The sequence below is a fragment of the Urocitellus parryii genome, chromosome 9, assembly GCF_045843805.1.
Source record: "Urocitellus parryii isolate mUroPar1 chromosome 9, mUroPar1.hap1, whole genome shotgun sequence".
Lineage (NCBI taxonomy): Eukaryota > Metazoa > Chordata > Mammalia > Rodentia > Sciuridae > Urocitellus > Urocitellus parryii.
Window position 1 is genome coordinate 134,483,224 of NC_135539.1, and position 23,031 is coordinate 134,506,254.

The window sequence follows — 23,031 nt, forward strand, 5'->3', positions numbered from 1 at the left end:
AGATCGATTTCCAACAATGTTTTCTTTAAAAGTAATTTATTTTTAAAAAGAGGGTATGGAAGAAAAAAGTTGAAGACCTTACATACAAGGATATTTTCATTTAATTAATAAGTAACTCAGCTGGGCACAGAGGTGCATGCCTGTAATCCCAGTGGCTTGGGAGACTGAAGCAGGAGGATCATGAGTTCAAGGCCAGCCCTAGCAATTTAGTGAGGCCCTAAGCAACTCAGTGAGAACTTGTCTCTAAATAATACAAAAAAGGGCTGGGGATGTGGCTTAGTGGTTAAGTGCCCCTGAGTTCAATCTCCAGTACCAAGAAACAAAAAACAAACAAACTCATTAACAAAAAAAAAAAAGTAACTCAAATTCTGGGACTTTTTTTTTTTTTTTTTTAAAGAGAGAGTGAGAGAGGAGAGAGAGAGATAGAGAGAATTTTTTTTTAATATTTATTTTTTAGTTCTCGGCAGACACAACATCTTTGTTGGTATGTGGTGCTGAGGATCGAACCCGGGCCGCACGCATGCCAGACGAGCGCGTTACCGCTTGAGCCACATCCCCAGCCCTCTGGGACTTATTTAAAAATGGAAAAAGAAAACAGTTATTTTCACTTAACCTAAGAAATACATATCCATTATAGATAATCTGCAAAATATAGACAATGATAAAATAAAAGAAAAATGTCAGGCTGGATGTGCAGCTCAGTGGTAGAGCACTTGCTTAGTACATAAAAGGCCCTGGGTTCAATTCCCAGTAGCATCCCACAAACATCTCCCAAAAAAATGTCACCAATGTTCCTGTCATTCTGAACAAATCATTGTTACCATTTTAGTATATTACTTTCCAAAATTTTTTGACATATTTCCTCAACATCAGATCATAAAAATTGTCAGAATTGTAAGACTCAAACTATTGTAACAAAGTAAATGTAATTGATACATTTATATTTAACAAATCCCAGAAAGCAATAGGGTTCCCCCCCCACCTTGTTGTTTCTTTTTAAAATTCAAATTCAGGTTTGAGTTTAGAGAAGAGTTAACTCAAAAGTGAAATCAAACTGGGTGCAGTGCTGCACACCTGCAATCTCAGCAACTTCAGAGACTGAGACAAGGAGGACTAAGTTCATGGCCAGCCTCAACAATTTGTCAAAACCTGGTTTCAAAAAATAAATTAAAAAGGCCTAGATAGCTCAGTGGTAAAGTACCCCTGGGTTCAATCCTCAATACCAAAAATGGTGGGGGGGGGGGGAGAAAAGAAGGAAAGAAAAGTGAAATCAAAAAGTAGAGAGATACTGGGTGAACTTTTTTAGCTTTTATCACATCTCTTTTTAATTTACATTAACTTGCAAAAGAAGATCTTCAAAAATAAGAATAATACTATTAGCATCTGACCACACCCAAAGGTAGACCTCCAAACATTGCTTTACTTACTTTGTGATAATCTCCAAATTGATTCTGGATGTTGACCAGATGATCTGGTGGTTAGATCTAAAACATTAAAAAAAAAAAATACACTGTAAATTGTATTTAACTTTTTAATACACATTTTACAAGAAAATAATGAATATTTAATCAAAAGAGCAAAAATAGACAAACCACAGAGAATTTAACATTCAGGTACACAACTTATTTTAAAAAGTGTGTTTTCCCCATATACCACTTAAAAAAACTGTAAGATATAGAAAATGAAATTTCTGCATTAGAGAAAATTGTTTTTTCCCACATTTTTAAAATTGGTGTATTATTATTGTACATAATAATGGGACTTATAAATTGTTATCTATGTGTACATTCACATAATATAACAATAAATTTGGCCAACATCACTCCCCAGCACCTCCCTCTACCTCCCAGCTCCCACTCCTTGGTCCCTTTCCTCTATTGATCTCCCTTTGATTTTCATGAGATCCACCCCCATCTTTTCTTTTTTCTCTCTAGCTTCTGCATGAGAGAAAACATAGGACTCTTCACCTGATTTATTTTGCTTAACATAATGGCTATTTTCCTGCAAATGACATAATTTCATTTTTCTTTATGGATGAATAAAACTCCATTAGTGTATATACCACATTTTCTCTATCCATTCATCTGTTGATAAGACACCTAGGCTGGTTCCATTGTTTGGCTACTGTGAATTGTACTACTAGAAACATGATACGCACTTATCACTGTAGTATGATGACTTCAGTTCTTCAAGGATAAATACCAAGGAGTGGTAAGCTGGGTCATAAGGTGGGTCTGTGCCTAGTCATTTGAGAAACCTCCATACTGATTTCCATAGTGGTTGTACTAATTTACAATCTCACCAATGGTGTAAAATGTGTTACTTTTTCTCCACATACTCTCTTGGCATTTATTATTTGTATTCTTGATGACTGCCCTTCTGACTAGTGTGAGATGAAATCTCAGTGTAGTTTTGATTTGCATTTCTCTAATTGCTCATGATGCTGAACATTTTTTCGTATGCTTACAGGCCATTTGTATTTTTTCTTTTGAGAACTGGCTGTTTCATTAGTTTGCCCATTTATTAATTGGGTTATTTGATTTTTTGGTGTAAAGTTTTAAAAATTTCTTTAAATATCCTAGCTATTAATTCTTTTTTTTTTTTTTAAGAGAGAGATTGAGAGAGAGAGGATTTTAATATTTTTATTTTTTTTTAGCTTTCGGCAGACACAACATCTTTGTTTGTATGTGGTGCTGAGGATCAAATCCGGGCCACAAGCATGCCAGGTGAGCGCGCTACCACTTGAGCCATGCCCTATTAATTCTCTATCAGAAGAGTAGCTGGCAAAGATTTTGGAGAAAATTTTCTTGCAACATTTTAAAATTTGTCAGATTGGTATTTTGAAACAAGCATTTGACACATCTGGCTAATTTTTGACAGTACATAACTTTTTCTTTCTTTCTTTCTTTTTTTAGTATACAACTCTTACTAAAAAAATTTTGAGCCTTGATCCTTGAAACATTTTTTTCTTTAATTATTTTTTATTTATATATGACAGTGGAATGCATTACAATTCTTATTACACATATAGAGCACAATTTTTCATATCTCTGGTTATATAAAAAGTATATTTATTCACACCGATTTGTGTCTTCATACATGTATTTTTTTAATACCTTTATTGATTTATTTTTATGTGGTGCTGAGGATGGAACCCAGCACCTCACATGTGCTAGGGAAGCGCTCTATCGCTGAGCCCCAGCCCCAGCCCGCATACATGTACTTTGGATAATAATATCCATCACATTTTTTCTAACATTAAAACATGCATCACTGAAGTAATACTAGTTAATATGTAATTTTTTTTTTCCAGTGCTGAGGATTGAACCCAGGGTCTTGCACAAGCTAGGCAAGTGTTCTACCACTGAGCTATATTATATCCCTGGTCCATGAGTTGTGTATATTATAAAATTAGACATTTTAAAAGAATGAAATTAAAAAATGTGAAATTTTAGTATTTTCTTTTGTATTCCAGTGGATCTTCTTATAACTCTTTGGTGATGACTGGCCTAGAAGATGACCTTGGGAGACCAGTATTCTTTTTTTTTGGGTACCAGGTATTGAACCCAAACACACTTAACCACTGAGCCACATCCCCAGCCCTTTTTAATATTTTATTTAGAGACAGGGTCTCACTGTTGGTTAAGGCCTTGCTAAGTTGCTGAGGCTAGCTTTGAACTTGAGATCCTCCTGCTTTAGCCTCCTGAGCCACGGGATTACAGACGTGTACCAATGCACCTGGCTTAGTATCTTAATATGCCTCAATGCTTTGTTCTTTACAAGGAATTTTCTTCTGCATGTAGGTATGCACATTTCTATTAGGTTACAAGAACTTATTAGATTTCTAAAGGGGTCACAGACATCGGTTATGTAGTTCCAAAGTTATATGCTTGTAGGCAGTGAACTACTGGCTATACAAATGGCTTAATCTCAAATTTTTAGAGCTCAATGTATACATATATAAAAACTAATAATAGTGCTTATTATAAATGTTGACAATGTACCAGATACTGAGTGTTCTGAATATGTGAATTAATTTAATCTTCACAATAACACAGATGTTGAGGGCCACAGCCAAGTTGGGATGAAGCATGGCATTTTTGCCAGAACCAGTGGTTGAGAGGTGATGCCAGCAAGCCATTGAGATGATGATGGTTATGTTAAGCTGTGTATTCAATTGTATATTAGACCCCTGCTGTCTGCCTGCCCCCCCCCCCCCACTTTGGAGTTCTCGAGGGGATCTGAGTTGGTTGGGGAAGTGCTGGAGGAGGTTGGTTAGAGCTTGGTGCTGATAACGCCAAGGTCACGGGTTCCATCCATATGGGCCACCAAATGCCGCAGTCTGGCTGGGCACAAATCACGAGCCACTCAAGCAGGAACAAACTTTATTTCTGAACTCCCTCGAATGCCACACATGCGGCCTTCTCCCCGGACACACCACACATCAACGGGAAATCCCTCCTCTGGCACTTCCCCAACTAACTCGAACTCCCCAGGAATCCCCTGGAGAGGAGAACTTGGGAGAACTCCAAAGTAGCAGGCCTAGGTGGACAGCAGGGGTCTAATATACAATTGAATACACAGCTTAACATAACCATCATCATCTCAATGGCTTGCTGGCATCACCTCTCAACCACTCTTCTGGCAAAAATGCCATGCGTCATCCCAACTGGGCTGTGGCCCTCAACACAGGTAAGAAAACTGAGAAACATAGAAATTAAGCAATTTACTGAGGGTGTGTACACCAAGTAAGTGAAGAATTGGAGGGATTCTGGCTCCAGAGGCCATGTTCTTAGCCACTTAGAAATGTTACATAGCTTCTTTTAGGATTTCTCTATCAATTAAGAATGAAGGAAAGAAAATGAGGAAGAGTGGGAAATATACAGAATACCAAATGCCCATAAACCAGATTATGGGTTTTGAAATTTTTTGCAGTGCTGGGAACTGAAGGCAGGGCCTTATGCATACTAGGCCAGTCTTATAGGCTTATTTTTTAAAGGAATGATGAAGTAACTCATAGGAATTACAGAAATTCTCATGAGTTAGGTAAGGGGAAAGACATTTACTTTTCTGTGGGACTAAAATATAAAAGTACTCATTATTTACAACATCCTCTTAATACTCAAATTAGTTTTATTCTCTATTTAATTAGCAACTGTCATCACATCACTAACTTGGTATGAATTTGAATAATCCAGAGAAAAGTGGTTATCTATGAATATTAAAACTTCCTTAAAAACTAAGTAACACTCCTGATAGTGTGGGATGTTCCAATGTCCATGTGACTAATTTCTTTGTAAAATTCAAATACAACAGGTAATTCTTTTTTGAGTACAAAAATATCTTATTTTCCTTAAATAACTATACAGGCTAAAAGTAATTTACTTAGCTAGTTACTATATGTATATGGAATGAGTAATTTTAATAAGTATTAAGGGTTTTTAATAAAGAAATTCAGAAATTTTTTAAAAAAGGAAATGTTAACATACATTTATGTTTTAACTAAAAAAATAATTCCTGAGAAGACTCATATGTATATAAAGCAAGGTTACCTCTAGATTCAACAGAATCCCCAGATTTGACCTTAACAGCAGTGATGTCACTGCAAGAGCTGTCTTGATCATCATCTTCGGTTTCTCCTAAAGAGAATAACGTATTAGTATAGTATTTATTCTAAAGCTTATAAGGTCTGCATTAAAAAAACAAACAATTCAACAATAAAATGAAGGCTTTTAAATTTCAGATATGGAATTTTCATTTATTATGCTTACTATTTTGAATCACAAACTTCCAAGTGAGTTCCACTTGTTTGGTGTTCTTTAAGTTACATAAGTACTTCCTAAACAAACAAACATTCAGCTTACTAGCTAAAAGAGTATACTCTGAGGCTTTAATGTAGAGTAAAAAATTAACAGCTAGGCTTGATGGTGCACACTTGTAGTTACACTAATGGGAAAAGATGAGGAAGGAGGATTGTAAGTCCAAGCCCAGCCTGGACAACTTAGTGAGATTCTACCTCAAAATAAAATTTTTTTAAAAAAGGGGGCTGGGGATGTAGCTCAGTGGTAGTGGCACCTCTGGCATCAATCCTCAGTACCACAAACACCCACACACAAAAATAAAAAACAGATGAGTATTAAATAATGGAAAAAATTTATTTTAGGGAGGGAAAACTACATACATATAGTTAACATGTAATTAAAGTCAAACACAATTACTGTACAGATGTGTATTTATTTGTAAGTATGTGTTTAAGGGATAATGTACACACACCTATACACAAACCTTTCAGTATACAGGTGACTAATTTCAGATTATGTGGCTTAAAAATGAACAAAATTTTATATATGTACTTTTAAAACACTGACTAGTTATGAGAATTTGGAAAAGTGATTATTTTAATACCATAATCAAAGGCCAACACATGCCAGAAATGGAAAATATTATTTGTTTAAAATTAACTCAAAAGATAAAAAGATGCTTAACATATACATAAGGGGCTGGAGGTATAGCTCAGAAGCAGAGCACCTAGGTTTTATCCTTAGTACTGCAATTAAAAAAAACAAATGACGGGAGGCTGAGGCAGGAGGATCAAGAGTTCAAAGCCAGAAACAGCAAGGTACTAAGCAACTCAGTGAGACCCTGTCTCTAAATAAAATACAAAATAGGGCTGGGCATATGGCTCAGTGGTTGAGTGCCCTGAGTTCAATCCCCAGTACCTCAAAAAAACAAACAAACAAAAATATTTAGGGTTCTCATCATTCATTCTATCCCATTATATTCTGGTTTAACAGTTTAGATATGTATTATTTTTTTTTTTCCAGAAGAAAAAGACACTATTTTCTGTTCTTACCTCTTACATATTTATTAAAATTGCTTCTAATGTGAAGAAAAAGTCTTAAGATTATTTTGCATGATATTTAAAAAGAGAATACCTTCTTCTTCGGAAAAATTGACCTTCTGTAAGACACTGGCCGCTTCTAGAAAAGAAAAGCATATATATATATAACTTCAAAAGCTATTGCTTAGGAATTAATAAGAGCATACAGTTTTTTTTTTTTTTTCTTGGTACTGAGGATTGAACTCAGGGGCACTCGGCTACATTCCCAGCACTTTTTTGTATTTTAGTGCCTTGCTTTTGCTGAGGCTGGCTGTAAACTTGCGCTCCTCCTGCCTCAACTTCCTGAACTGCTGGGATTACCGGAATGTGCCACCACTCGTGGCAACAGCATATAATTTGGGAAAATTAACATCAAAAACAAAATAAATATTTTTTTCTGTTAAATCACAAAGAATCTACCATTTCCATCTAGCTATTTTAGAAATGAGTCTGATACAGATTAGAATCAGAAATAAAGTATTTATTTTCTCCTCAGTTATAGGTCTATTTGTCAACTAAAATATAACTTTGGTGTGCAGGAAACATTAAATTCTACATTGACAAATATTTTAGTCTCTATAGGTTTATGCATTCTCATTCTCCTATTTGCTAGATTTCCTAAGTCCCTTGAGAAGTCTCCCTTTCCACCACTCCAGCTGAACTGACAAGCCAAGTCTTTAGCGCACTGGTGTATCCAAAAAGGAAGAAAGAAAGGTTAAAAACCCTTTCTCTCGTTCCAGCAAGGCCATGTATATCCCTGTTTCTTAGAGAAAAAGGGAATTCAAATAAAAACAGATGAACAAAACTTATGATACTTTAAAGACAGTATTTTTACATAGGCTACTCTGATTTTTTTTAAATAAAGGGAAATCTACCCAAATGGATGCATTATATATGATTAGCCTAAAATACTGAAAAGACCCAAATAGAGAAGTAGCAGTGTGATTCAAACTTCAACAAAGCTAGAGAATATTTCTTTTCAGTGTTTTTCTTTACTGGCTTTAACCTGTTTTCTTTCTTTTTAAAGAGCATAAAAGTTGTCACTATCAAACCTAAACAAGATGGAGCCAGGAGGCCATTAAGGAAGGTCCTTCACGCATGTATGCTTAAGATAAGAACTATATTATAATCAGTCTCTTACACCACAAAAATTCCAGTGTAGTCACTTCCATAAAGACATCTCTCTAGCAACAGTCAGAGTTACCAACGAGTGAGTAATCACCAACTCCTGCAACAGTTCTCGTAGCCAAGGCTTATTTCAAAGCAGCTCACATGGACTTCTCACATCTTTAAAATTTTCCTCATGCCCCAGCCCCCTTTAGTTATACTCATGGTCTGCCATACAGCGCACATCCTGGACTACAATTCCTTGTGATTTTCAAATAAACTCTGTTTTGGAGAGTTGTTCTCTCTTGCCCATTTTAGGTTGATGAGGGAAAATATGAGTGTGGAAAGCAACTGCCAATGCATTATATGGTGAATTTGGGAAAAAATTTTCACATCAATTTAATTGTTTTTCTTTGTCATTAGATCATGTACTCTTTAGCAGAAAACTTTCTTGGCTCTTTATGGTCCAAGCATTCAGGTAAGTACCTGACACACGGAAGGTAGTTAAAAAGAAATATTTATTCAATAAGTGAATAGATTTTATGATAACAAAATTTAACATTTTTTCCCTTTCGTGGTACTAAGGATGGAACCCAGAGTCTTGCACATGCTGGATGAGTGCTTTACCACTGACCTACATCTCAAGCCCCAAATAAAACTTTTAAATTAAGACTTTTGCCAATATATCTCTGATAATGATAAATAACACTAATTAGCAACTTAAGAAAAATAACCTGAAATTGGTTCTCAATAATTTGATTTCATGCAAGTTTTAAAACATTCAATCTATTTCCATATTTTTAAAGTGATCTACAAACAATGTACAGATAAATATATCTGATAATTTATCAGTAGCATCTATTGACTTTCTACATTTTAATTTCATTTCCCTATTTTGTTTTTCAGCTTCCTTTAATTTCAAGTTGGTTGCTACATGCAGAAGGTTAAAGCATTAAAAAGGCGTCATTTTCTAAAAGGTGTGAAGGAGGCACATGCCTGAAATCCAGCAACTCAAGGCCAGCCTCAGCAATTTAGTGAGACCTTTAAGAATTCATACTCGGGGTCTCAAAATTTTTTTTTGAAATTTTTAATATTTATTTTTTAGTTATCGGCGGACACAACATCTTTGTTTGTATGTGGTGCTGAGGATCGAACCCAAGCCACACGCATGCCAGGCGAGCGACCTACCGCTTGAGCCATATCCCCAGGCCCCAGTGTCTCAAAAAAAAAAAAAAAAAAAACAACAAAAAAAAAAACAGAAAAAGGACTGAGGATGGCTCAGGGGTAAAGCACTCCTGTATATAAATAAAGAAGTTAAAAATTATAATAATAAAAGGCAGTAGTTGAGTGGTAAAGCTGGGTTAAATCCTCAGTACAAAAAAAATTAAAAATTTGGAAGTAGGTATTATTCTTTCTTATGTTCATATAGAAGCTGTGAGAAGCTAAAATTCTATTTGAAGCAAAAATATAATGTCCCTAATAAAAAATTAAGAGAAATTATAAAGGTTGTGGATTTAACAAATAGACAAATGATAGTAAACTACACTGTGAATAGGTGTGACCTTCTTATCATCATCAACGGATTAGGAAAAGCTACTTTCAGAAGTCCTAGGTCTTGGTTTAGGAACATATCACTTATAATCATCTCTTGTGGAGACCATCCACTAAATGCACCACTTTCTTTTGCTTAGCCAGATTCTTTAAAGGAATACAAATTCCAGGTATATCTCAGTTTGTCAGACTCATAAAAGTACCCAAGGATGAAAGCCCAGGTTCCCAAAGCATCTACATTTCTAACATTTCTTTCTTTCTTTCTTTTTAAATTGGTATTGGGGATTTAACCCAGGGCTGCTTTACCACTGAGTTAAAAATCACAGTCTTTTTTTTTTTTTTTTTTTTTTTTTGAGAAAGGGCCTCACTATGTTGCAGAGGCTGGCCTCAAACTTGGAATCCTCCTGCTTTAGCATCCCAAGAGTCACTGTGATTAGAGACATGTCCCACCACATCTTCTGATTCCTAGAGACTTATGAGATGTGCTTGGTGTGGAGAACACCGGGTACTCAAGAAAACATAAACTTTATTTATTCTATGTTCTGAAAAAAACATAAATTTTATTTACTCTATGTTTTATCTGGGGACAAAGATACGAAAATATAATAAATGTAACAGCAATTCTTTTTCAAAGGAAGACTAGATAGAACACAGGAGTCATTGTCTTCTTTGTTCCTGCGCAATCAGTACAACCTAGTAAAGAGTGTTGTAATAAAGATATATTCAGGAAAATAGAAAGTCCTGAATTTACTCTTAGAATAAATAAAATGGCAACTTGGGTGATTTAATGTCTTTGTTACCATCATCAGTATAAATCAGGAATCAGCAATTTTTTTGGGGGGCGGGGAGTACCGGGGATGAAGCTCAAGGGCACTTAACCACTGAGCCACATCCCCAGCCCTATTTTGTATTTTATTTAGAGATAGGGTCTCACTGAGTTGCTCAGCACCTTGCTTTTGCTGAGGCTGGCTTTGAACTCACGATCCTCCTGCCGCAGCCTCCTGAACTGCTGGGATTACAGGCATGTACTATGGCACCTGGACAAATTTTTTCCATAAAGAGCCACACAGTGGACTGGGGTTGTGGCTTAGTGGCAGAGCACTGGCTAGCATGTGTGAAGTACTGGGTTTAATTCTCAGCACCACATTAAAATAAAGGTCTATTGACAACTAAAAAAAGAAAAAAGGGCCACACAGTAAATAGTTTAGACTTTTTGAAGCACATAAAGGCTCTGTCACATGTTTTTTGTGCACATGTAAAATTGTCTCACTACATTGCTCAGGCTGATCTTGATCTTGAACTCTTGGACTCAAGCAGTTCACCTGACTCAGCCTCACAAGTAGCTGGGATTATAGGCATGAGCCTACACACCTAACTTTGAAAGTACTTTTAAAGTTAAGTTTCTATTATGAAATGATTTCTAAGTCTAGCATGCAAAGTAAGAATGTTAGGTTATTTCAGCTCCAAGTTCTTTTCCAATTAAGAATCTATAGCTTAAAAAACTGCTTTTTAGGGTTGGGGCTGTAGCTCAATGGTAAAGTGCTTGCCTTGAACGTATAAGGCACTGGGTTCAATCCTCAGATCCACATAAAAATAAATAAAGATACTGTGTGTTCATCTACAACTAAATAAATATTTAAAAAACAAAACAAAAAAACCACGCTTTTTAACATTTTGAGACAAAACTTGAGAAACTCTGGTGGGAAAAATATATAAAACACGCTGCATACTACAAGGATCATTTTCAGTACCCAAATACTATAAGTCCCTAAGTCTCTAACGAAATCATCAGCCTGAGCTTAAGTGAAAAATGAATTTAATATAGAGGAAGTTGCAACTATAGCAACCACATATTACTTAAGAAAAATAAAAGTTCCTTTTTTTTGCCTTAAAACTAAGTCTAATTATATTCAATGTAGGTTCACTTAAAGCCACAGATTCTGGAATCTCATGTCCTATATGAAGGCAAAAAAAAAAAAAAACGAATTTAAGATAGTTCAACAAACATGGGAAAGAACACTGAACTTTTAATGAAAAACATTTCAAACTTACTTCCTACATCAAGAGAAAAACTATAATAGGTAAGTTGATATATTCTTTTTTGTCAACAGTATGAATTTAGCAAAGGCTAATAAAAACTATTTTGATTTGCTATTTTATGCTCTCATATAAATTTAAAAAATAAAAGATTCAATTTCAGATAGAATGAAAATCAAGACTACTACAGCAGGTCAATGCCACAGGACAGTGTACCACAAGCAGAGATAATGAACAAAGTAATATTCTCAAGCGACTAATAAAATATATGTTCTCTTATATTCTGACAAATACAATTTATAAGAATTAGAGAAACACTAACCTACTTCACTCATTTTAGTATTTCCATTGGTTTTGTAAGTTGAATCTGCAAGACAGAGAGTAAGAAAATGATTAGAGCTGTAAAGGAAATGCATCATATGGTTTTTTACCACAGGCTCAAACCTTGACAGATCTTTATCATTCTGACCCTAAAAGAATAACGAATTATTATACAAAACAAAAATCATGATTTTTCTCTTAAAGGGATAAGGAGCAATAGAAAGCTAAGATTAACAAGTTTCCTTTTGTTCCTTGATACAGCATCCTTCACCATCAATAAACACAGAAAACAAAATAGATGTGTGGAGTGATCTAACTGGTTTTCTTTCACTGTCATGAAATCCATTTAAGGGCAATACTTTTTAAGGTTTTAGTCAAAAAGAAATGTAATTGAGATGGAGAAATTTTATAGCCCATATCACAAAATCTCAGTCTTGAATTTTTTATTAGCAGTATATTGGGAAGGATAGAAAGTTCTTGACTCAATTTAAAAGCATCATGTTAGCACAAAAGAACCATAGCCATGTATAAGAAAAATTTCTTTAAAAAGATCAGGGAAAGACAGGTGTGGTGGTGCACCCCTGTAATTCCAGCAACTTGAGAGGCTGAGGCAAGAGGATTACAAGTTCAAGGCCAGCCTTGGCAACTTAGTAAGGCCCTAAGCAACTTAGTGAGACCCTGTCTCAAAATTTAAAAAAAAAAAAGGGCTTGGGATGTAAGTCAGTGGTAGAGCACTTCCTTAGCATGTGCAAGGACCCGGGTTCAATCCCTAGCATGGTGAAAAATAAAATAAAAAGGACTGAGGATGTAGCTCAATAGTAAAGCACCCCTGGATTCAATTCTAAGTACTAAAAAAAACAAAAACAACAAATCAAAAACCAGGAACTTTTTTATATACCAATATGGAAAGATATCTCAATACATGTGAAATAAAACTAAAAGCAAACAACAAGAAGGTGCAAAGTACTATTTATTGGGTCAAAATTTTGTGTTTGGAAAAGGAGAGAAAATATATATATGAATTTCCTTAACCCTCCCCCCAAAATCTTTGGAAAATATATAAGAAACTGACATTGGTTGGCTAATGAAACTGGGTGTTTAAAGGACAGCAGAAAATGAAAAGTCTCCCTGTATCTATCTATAGTAACATCTGAGTTCTTAACCTTATGAATATATGCAGTATTCAAAAAACAAAACTGTATTTATAAAAAATCTTAAACCAACAGACAAAATGATCTCTTACCAGATCTTGGGCTTCTTAGAGGGGGTCTACATAGGCTAATCACAGGATCTTCACTTGCCACTGCTACAGGAAGAGAAACAGTTAAAAAATATAAAAATGTGGAACATAGTTGATTTATTATGCAATCATCCCTTTATTTAGTTAACAAAGATTTATAAACCTTTTCATCATGCTAAAACCTAAAGACAAGTTTTCTCTAAGTGACAAACTCTTGTGAACTAGTAACCATAGTGAACTAGAGATGTTTCTTGCCATATAAAATTCTTTGTCTTGGAGAACTTTGCCATTTTTCTCAGGAAAAATGGAAAGGAATACTAAATAAAACTTCTAAATTGCTTAATTAAGAACCAAAATCTGTACTTTAGCACCAACTAAATTATCTATTCCATTCATAACTTACCTTACTGTGGATTATTGATGATACATTTTCATCTTACAGTTGATTTAATAATCTACTCCAGCCAATATAATCCTGGGTATGTTCAGGAAATGCAAAGTCTACTTTTAAATAAGATGTCACTGTTAGACATAGTTCATGTCAGTCTATGGGTTTAATGACGCAGGATTTCGGGGAAGTTAGTTCCATTAAACAACATGCTAATTTCGTCTAGAAAGCTACACATAAAGTACGCTTTCTCAGAGGGCCCCATACAGTATAATATAAAACCCAATATATATATCCTAAATTTGGATTATGTTGTTTTGTTTCAATCATTTCTATAAAAAAAGCATGGTTTTGGTTCTGTTTGAAAGCTGCAAAAATAGACAGGCATAGTGCTGCATGCTTGTAATCCTAGTGACTTGGGAGGCAGAGGCAGAAGGATGGTTCAAGACCAGCCTGGGCAACTCAGCAAGATCCTGTCTCAACATAAAATTTAAAAAGGGCTTGAGGCTGGGTTGTGGCTCAGTGGTACAGCACCTGCCTTGCACGTGTGAGGCACTGGGTTCGATCCTTAGCACTACATACAAACAAATATTTAAGATATTGTGTCCATCTACAATTTAAAAAATATTTTTTTAAAAAAAGGGCTTGGGATGTAGCTCTGAGTTACAGCACTTGCCTAACATGCTGTGGCCCCAGGTTTAGTTCTCAGTATGAAAAGAGAAAAACTGGAGAAAACACATTCTGGAACTCTGATGATCCCCCTAAATCTTTCAATTCTAAGATTCTATGAAATAGCTATTTGGTTGTTAGCATTTCACATATCAGGCATTTAGAAAACACACACTAGCACACATATATGATAATATACACTAAAAGTAAACCTTGTACATATGTTGATAAAGGGGCAAATTTTACTTACTAATTACTCCCAATATTACAAATACCTTTTGTATTTGTACTTTTTTGTACCAACTTTTTTGGTTTAATTCAAACCTAAAACTCAAAATCCATTTGTTGTTGAGCTGTTAACAAAATCTACAGACGTCAATTACTATCTTTAGTTCCCATCTATTCATTTAAGAAGCTTTTCCTGTGTGTTCTACTACATACACAGCCCTTGGTAACATATTTGAAGGAGACAGAGTACCAGAGAGAGGTATAAAAAAAAATAAAATAGCAAATACCCTTCTTTGGGTAGAAGTCTCCTTCCCTTGTCTGCTTGCTCATCACTACACCCTCAGCCTCAAGTGCGGGAACTGGCATAAAGCAGGTGCTCAACATTTTACAAACATCTCTTATAAACTACCATGAGAGGCGGCGGGGAAAAAGCCTTATCATTTGTATGTTCTATAGTGTACAAAGTGATTTCACATGGACTCTTTTTTCCAGTGGTCCTGTGAGTTACACAGGGCAAGTAATACAGCTGTAAAAGCCTGAGGCTTAAGGTAGGTGGGTAAAGCATAAAGGTGTGTTTATCTGAAACTGAACTACAACCAGACATACTTTATTCTAAATTGAGAATAGAATAGTTCAAATTATAAAGAATAATTGTAATAGAAGTAACAGATAAATAAATCAGGATTTGGGCAATAAAAACCAGGGATGGCATGGGGGTGCACACCTATAATCCCAGAGACGCAGGAGGCTGAGGCAGAAGGATTGAAAGTTTCCTGAAAGCCTCTGCAACTTAGTAAGATTCTAAGCAACTTAGTGAACCTGTGTCTCAAAATAAAAAAGGGTGTAGCTCAGTGGTAAAACACCCCTTGGTTCAATCACTAGTATTAAAAACAACAACAACCACAACCACCACAACAACAACAAAACCCAGGGATGATCAGTTTCAATAGGTCTTATGAAATTTTCTTGTTATCAAGAAAAGCAAACTGAAAATAAATGAAAAAACTGAGGCATTAATAAACTAAATTGAACCTGGGTCTGAATTTTGGCTGTTAGACATCACACGAAGAATCTTAGATGCTTTGAGCTTCAGTTTTCTCATCTATAAAACATGTATAGTTAAGTGCATAACTGTAATCACAGCTACTTGTAAGGCTGAGGAAGGAGGATGGAAAGTTTGAGGCCAGCCTGGGCAACTTAACGAGATCCTGCCTCAAAAATAAAAATGGCTGGGAGTGTAGTGTAGCTCAGTGGGAGAGCATTTGCCTAACATGCTCAAGGTCCTGGGTTTAATCACCAGTACCAGCAAACAAAAGGGTATAATATCTATCCTGCAAGGTTTTAAGAATTAGTATAGGGCTGGGGATGTGGCTCAAGTGGTAGCACGCTTGCCTGGCATGCGCGGGGTGCTGGGTTCGATCCTTAGAACCACACAAAAATAAAGATGTTGTGTCCACCGAAAACTAAAAAATAAATATTAAAAAAATCCCCTCTCTCTCTCTCTTAAAAAAAAAGAATTAGTATATACAGAGTGACTGGTACTTTGAGTGCATACTGAAAGATGCACCTTTTCTTTTCTCGACACATTCCTATATTGCTTAAGTCAATGAACTGACACAGAATGACCCACGAAACTAAAGAAGTATGACTTGGGATCCTTAATGAACACTTGATAAATCTATACTTCAAAAAGTTCACAAGTAAGGAGAAAAACAAAAATTTAACTATTTTTACCTGGAGCCTCTTGGGTTCTCCTGACAGTTTTCTTTGAGACTGTCTGGCTTGTAACAGTTTGGTAAGATGTTTCGTCTTCTAAAAGAACAGATGACTAAAGTTAAAATTCTGGGTAAAGGAACCTCAGAGACCATTACAGATTATGACTATTTAACAGCAATACATAAGCAGAGAATGCAGGTATTTGTGTATATTTAGGAATGTGAAATCAAGTTTACCAAAACTTTGGAATTAAACTAGTCAGAACTCCTCTAAAGACAGAGAATAACTAATTCATCAAATATATCAACTATTCACGACACCACTGATGTTTTTGAACCAAAATATATTACTTTAGAAAATTTAAATGATGGGCTTGAGTGCAAAAAAAAAAAAAATGATGTGGGAGAAAGTAAATGGAAGAGTGATAAATGTTTAAATCCTTACAGATTTGCTAAAATAGAGGCAAATTCCTTAAAAGACAAAAGTTAGCCTAGGTAAGGTACTAGGTGGGAGTCAATACAATATAACATATATTTACATTGCTTCCCAGGTGCAAAAGCATTTTTCCATGTACTGAAAGATACAGAAATTAACACAAGCCTTTAAGTAATCTCATTATCAGTACACATGATAGGATCCTTGTCTTCAAGAAGTTTGTCATCTTAAACACACACACTAAACTATCTGGTTATACCCAAAAGTAACTTACATATCTTTATGTAACAAAGTTTCCAAAATCAACAAGATTTCAAATGTGTCAGCACTGTCATCAGGTCAACTTGCAGCATACTTACTATCATGCTCTGATTTAAAATTCACTCCTCTTTATATGCATCAATGGTCTACATTAACTATGTCATTTCATTGTGACTCAAATCCCCTGACTTTTACCTCTTGGTTTGGTGCTTTACATGAGATTTCATCTGTAACTCAAGTGTTAGATCTGGAGGAGAGGGGACAGGGTGTTTTAAGGAATGTGATTCACCTGTGACTTACCAAAAACTATCATACAGTCACTGTCAGCATTTTGGTCCATTTGGACAAAAACTTCCTAATTAACTGACCATCTCGTTTTGTTGGGCTACTTTGTCAGCCTTGTCAGGCTACTTGATGTTACAGTTAGGGTCCTCAACGTGGGAAGATTTTTGGTAGAGACCACACTTGAGAAAGGATCAGCTGAAGGACATCAGACATCGGGGAGCCTCAGTTGAGGATAACTGAGTCACCCCATTTCCGCATAAGTATTTGGAATAAAGTCTCAACTCACTAACTCTGCTATCCCTCGAAACCTCACAAAATTTCTCCCCACCAGAACGGGGCTGGGAAAGACAGGAAGGTTAGAGTAGAACCACGCTCCTCAGCGGGGGACTCCGGGCCTCCAAGGGTTAAAAGAGGAAAATGGAAGTGGTTTAGGGAGAAACATCTGCAGAGGACACGGAAATGAAACCGAACCCTGAGTAATCCGGTGTTAGACTACCGCCTACCTCGTTGTCCCCTCTAGAAAGCCTGGAGAAACAGGCGACCCCCAAACTGATGCCCAGGGATGGGCAAGGCTCCCCGTCCGCCAGGTCTTTGGCACCACCATCTCTCCGCACCGAGGTCAGTCCCTCCTCGCCTGCGGGTCGACGCGGACCCCGCATGGGGGCGCACAGCGGTGGGGTCCGAGGGGCCCCCGTCACCCTCGCGAGGACGAGCCGCACGAAGGCGCGCGCCACGCCGCGTGCGCCCTCCTGCCCGCCCGCTCCCTGGCTGAAGGCTGAGACTGTTATCTCCGCTCCCCTCACCTTCAGAGGACTGCGAGTCCCTTAAGCCTCTCCTGGCCGTAACCGGAGACGGCGGTAGAGGAGGCTGTGGTGAATGCTGCTGCAGAAGGCGGGTAGCCCTTCGCGTCTTCATCTCCTCGGCTTCCTGGAGTCGCGGCTGCCTCCGCTGCCGAGACCGAAGGTAGTAGGCGCTTTCTCTCACTTCTTCTTTCGCAGAATCCGGCCGGAACTCTTCTGGTGAGGTTCGTTTTCCCACCGGGGACTTTTCTTTGGCCACCCGGGGCTCGAAGTCGCCGTATACTTCTGGCGGTTCCTCTGAGAACCTCACTTCCCGCCGGCCCTGGCGCGACGGAGAAGTTCCGTACGCAGGCGCGTCACTGCCGCTGCCATTTTGAGGGGCGAGCCGGTGCCTTCCCTCGCGAAGGGGGGCTCGGGGCGTGACGTACAGGGCCCAGCCTTCTCCCGCCGGCTCCGCCCGCCGCCCCTCACGCGCCATAGTTGTTGACGTAGCTTTAGTAGATCGCGAAGATGGCCTTGAGACCCCTAGATCCTCCTGCCAGGGTTGGCAGCGGCTTCTCGGGGGTGTTGGGCGGTGGTCACAATGGTCAGGGAGGCAGTTGAGAGTCGCCGGGGTCGTCACCCGCGTCGTCGCTGCGGTGCCGCAAACCCGCCTCTGGGCCCATGGTGTGTCCTGAGGGCTGTGGGAGAGGCAGTGCCCGGGCTGGGTCAGCTGCTGTGTGGGTCACTCCCGCCTCCTGGCTGGAGGCACCAAAGAGGAGGAGAGGGGGAGGAGGACGTCGTTGTCCTGGCCTTGGGGGAGGGGAAGGTGGGGTGCCTGAAGGGTGGCGGGGCAAAGTGCTCGTGCTAAATCGGGCGGCTCCTGACAACTGTTGCCCGCACTCAGCATACGCCTGCCAGGCCCGCGTACCGAGTCTCTGGGAGAGGACAGGCGAGGGTGGAGGAGCCCGAGGCCAGTCCTTGCGCCAGGCTGTTGCGCAGTTTCTTCGGCATCTTTTGGATGGACTGCTGTCTTAGAGCCTTACGTTCCCAAGTGTCCCCAGCAGGAGTGATGATCAGATATTTTTGCATGTGTCGTCTTTAATAACGAGAATTGTTTCAAGTCGCTTATGAAGGCGGCTACCCAGTTTTAAAATTTAAATCACCTGTTGAGGGTGTACAAAGTCTTATCTAGAGTCATACTCATTGGACAGATTTGCATTTGCGAAACATACCAATAGCAAGCAGCCTTATTATTCCTGGTCTTTCACATAAAGGTTCTATTCTGCAGTGAGAATTGAATAGTGTGATTAAAGACTGCACTGTAATTTTAAGTTGAAATTCATTATTTTTAGATTCTGGGCATGACGATTTTCCTGCTTTGGATTTAAGGTTCTTCGCGTTTAATTTACAGAATAAGAAAGCATGATGAAAGTTATTTGTGGGCTGGGGATGTGGCTCAGAGGTAGAGCGCACGCCTAGCATGCGTGAGGCACTGAGTTCTATCCTCAGCACCACATAAAGTAAAATAAAGACATTGTGCCCACCTGTAACTAAAAATTAAATATTAAAAAATTAAAAAATTATTTGTTTCAGCTCCATATTTTTACAGATGTGGATAATCTGCAAATATCTAACCAAAATTAAAATGATGGAAGATAGATTAATTTGGTATAAAGTCTGAATTAGTATTGAAATAAAGCTTAATGTTGCAATACATAAACTATGCAACTTCTTGGAAGACTTTCTATGATTTATTTATTTATTTATTTTTTAAAGACAGAGTGAGAGAGGAGAGAAAGAGATAGAGAGAGAGAATTTTTAATAATTATTTTTTAGTTCTCGGCGGACACAACATCTTTGTTGGTATGTTGTGCTGAGGATCGAACCCAGGCCGCACGCATGCCAGGCGAGCGCGCTACCACTTGAGCCACATCCCCAGCCCCTATGATTGATTTAAATGGATAGGTTTAAATTGAGATTTGGAGCCGGGCTTGGTTCAAAGACAGCCTCTGCAACAGCGAGGTGCTAAGCAACTCTGTGAGACCCTGTCTCTGAATAAAATACAAAATAGGGCTGGGGTTGTGGTTTAGTGGCAGAGTGCCCCTGAGTTCAATTCCCTGGTACCAAAAAAGGGGGGGGGGCTGGAGATGTATGTTGGTGGGTAAAGCTCCCCTGGGTTCAATCCCCAGTACCTAAATAAATTGAGATTTGGATACCAATTAATTACAACGATTCCAAAAATTTTGAAGACATTTGTTTACCTTATCAAGTATTTAAAATAATCACTTTATAGTGTGTGAGCACTTCATTTGTTGCTCAAACTTGCACAAATTTCTGTTACTTATGTTTTCTAATATTCCACAAATTTGTCCAAAGAGACAAGGAATGACAGAAATTAGGTAGGTTTCAGCAGTTAAGAGTTTAGCTTTAACATAACCAAAAGAATATTTAATATAACCAAAGAAACTGGAGTACTATTAACAAGACTTTTTTAAAAAAAGTTGTTGAAAATGAAAAGGATACTTCTTGTTGTTAATCTGGAAAATTTGAGATATATTCTACCAAATGATACTTGGTAATATCTGACTTTTATTTAAGTAATTCTTTCTCAGCATGGTGGCTTTTACATTACTCATTATTGACACATAATAGTAAAAATTATTTAATAGACATGCAGTAAGTATTAGAGAATACAACTTTTATAATATTAATATACTAAGCTCATTATGAACATATGTTAAGAGCATATGTTAAAAGCCTCTTTAAAACATTTACTGGGACAGGTGATTATATAGGAACTTGGATATTGGCTTATGAAACTTTTGGTTTGGGGGAACATATTAAAAAGACAAGAGGTTCTACATGTATTGAACCTCAGAGATGGGAAGTTTTACAAGTTATTAAATAATTAGTGTATGTGTTATAATTAAAACTGCTTATAAAAGGCTTAGACTTTTTAAAAAAATAAATGAGAATGTTAAGACAATGAGAAGCATGGTAACTTTAGTATTAACACACATATTTGCTTAGGATTTTCCCTGTTTTGTTTAGGCTATAAGAACACATGATCCTAGTTCTAAATAACTGCCTCCCACACCTAGCAACCTTATAAATACCAAACTTTCATTACTAATTGAGTTAAAGGAAGTCTTGTAAAACCAGATATTCTACTGTAGATGTTTTCCAAACTACAGACTACATAAGGTTGCCCCAAATGAAATTAGAAACAGTAGACTTATAGCCAATGTTGTAAGAGATTTGATGGCCCACCAGTTCCAAGGGGAGACTTGAGCTCTAGATGTTAAATAAGTAACTGGGAATTTTAGAAATATGGAGGAATTCATATTCTCAGAAGAAAGAAATGTTTTAACTGTTGAGCCGGGGTTGTATCTCTGTGGCAGAGCACCTGCCTAGCACATGTGAGGCACTGGGTTCAATCCTTAGTCCCACATTAAAAAAAAATAATAATAAAGATATGATGTCCATCTACAACTACAAAAAAATTTTTTTTTAAAGAATTCATTATGGGGCTGGGATTGTGGCTCAGTGGCAGAGCACTTGCCTTGCACCTGTGAGGCACCAGGTTTAATCCTCAGCACCATATAAAAATAAACAAAATAAAGATCTTGTGACCATGTATAACTAAGAAAAAAATTTAAAAAGAATACATTATATAATATATTCTGGGCAACAAAGATGAAGACAACTATGAAGGAATTTGTCATATACTTGACATAAATTATAATTCAGATAAATGGTTGGCATTGATTGCTTACCCAGCTGGTATAGCCAGAGGTGGAAATCCTGTGCTCTTGACATTGGATATCTAAATGAAGCAATTTTAAATGAAACATTTTACTTTAAACTTACTTTAAAATAATTTTGGTACAGGATTTTTTGGTTAAAAGTAAGCAGAAATTAAAGAGAAAGCATCAATGAAGGCATAATACATTTCTGGATGGATAGGGAAATAACTTTGTGATTATGGCTTATAATAGAAGGGGCAAATCTAAAAAGAAAATAATAAAATATTAAGAGGAAATAAAGACATAGTATCTGGCTGCATTCTCACAAGCAACAGAAAAAAATTTTTTTTATTCTTTGCAGTACTGGGGATTTGAACCCAGAAGCATTCTACCTCTGAGTATCCCTAGCCCTTTCCAAATTTTTTTATTTTGAAACAGAGTCTCAAGTTGCTGACGCTCCTTAATCTTCCTACTATAGCCTCTGGAGTCAACTGGGGTGACTCAGTGTACCACCAACTCCAGCCCTTGGACTTTATTTTCAATAATAGGAGTCAGACAAAAATCAATTTTAGTATATGTGCTGCCAAAGCAAGCGCAGACAAAAGTGAAAGTTAATAAAGTGTGTTGGGAAAAAAAAAATGAAAGAGCGAGATTTACAGATTTCTTCTTGGTTGTTTTGATTGGGTAACAGGAACAGGAATGTTAGACATGTTTGGCTTTTCCCCTACCCAATTACATGTTCTTGGATAAATTGTTCGCCATTTCTTTTCACAGATAAAAATTAATAGATCGGGGGCTGGGAGAGCACTCTCCTTGCACATGCGAGGCCCTGGGTTCGATCCTCAGCACCTCATAAAAATAAATAAAATAAAGGTATTGGTCCAACTACAACTAAAAAATATTTAAAAAGTTAATAGAACCAAATAATAGATATTTTTGATTCATGGTTTACTATGGTCATGCTGCTTACATTATATTATTTACAGCAACCTCACATAGGTATGTAGCCTTGTCCCCGTTTGACACACTAGGGAACTGAGGTTTAGATTATGTAACCCATTAGGACACACTCTTAGTCATGGCAGAGGCTGGGTTCCAAGTCAGGTTGGGCTGGTGTTGGCCATTTTCATTATACACCGCTTCTCACTCTGTTGGGCCCCATAGGTTTTCCTAATCTATGGATTTCAGGTCTTTTGAAGGGTCGGAGTGGCCAGGCATGTGGCATAGGTGTCTGTGTTCCTTCCAGATGAGCAGGAGAAGCCGGGCAACCAGTACTGGTCACTCAGGCCCACTCCGGCTCTCGCTGGCGGCCAGGCCCCAGAGAGGCCGGGGCGTGGAGCAGAGGGAGGGGCCCGCAGGAGGCGGGGCCCCGGAACTACCCGTCC

The 23,031-nt window shown here is 37.5% G+C and overlaps 1 protein-coding gene across 3 annotated transcripts in view; it reads right to left on the reverse strand.

The window, feature by feature from the left end:
• Tor1aip1 (torsin 1A interacting protein 1) overlaps positions 1–18,666 on the reverse strand; it is a 31,193-nt gene extending 12,527 nt beyond the window's left edge. The window contains exons 1-7 of one of the 3 annotated variants that reach the window (XM_077802366.1): positions 17,922–18,666; positions 16,156–16,230; positions 13,140–13,202; positions 11,898–11,942; positions 6,936–6,980; positions 5,553–5,639; positions 1,428–1,484 (exon numbers count right to left, since the gene is read on the reverse strand). In XM_077802366.1, the coding sequence (XP_077658492.1) occupies positions 1,428–1,484; positions 5,553–5,639; positions 6,936–6,980; positions 11,898–11,942; positions 13,140–13,202; positions 16,156–16,230; positions 17,922–18,396 (847 nt within the window). In that variant the 5' untranslated portion in view covers positions 18,397–18,666. Of the gene's footprint in view, positions 1–1,427; positions 1,485–5,552; positions 5,640–6,935; positions 6,981–11,897; positions 11,943–13,139; positions 13,203–16,155; positions 16,234–17,921 lie in introns of all 3 variants that reach the window. The other 2 variants (XM_077802367.1, XM_077802365.1) reach the window with 2 other exon arrangements.
• Positions 18,667–23,031: the final 4,365 nt, after the last annotated feature.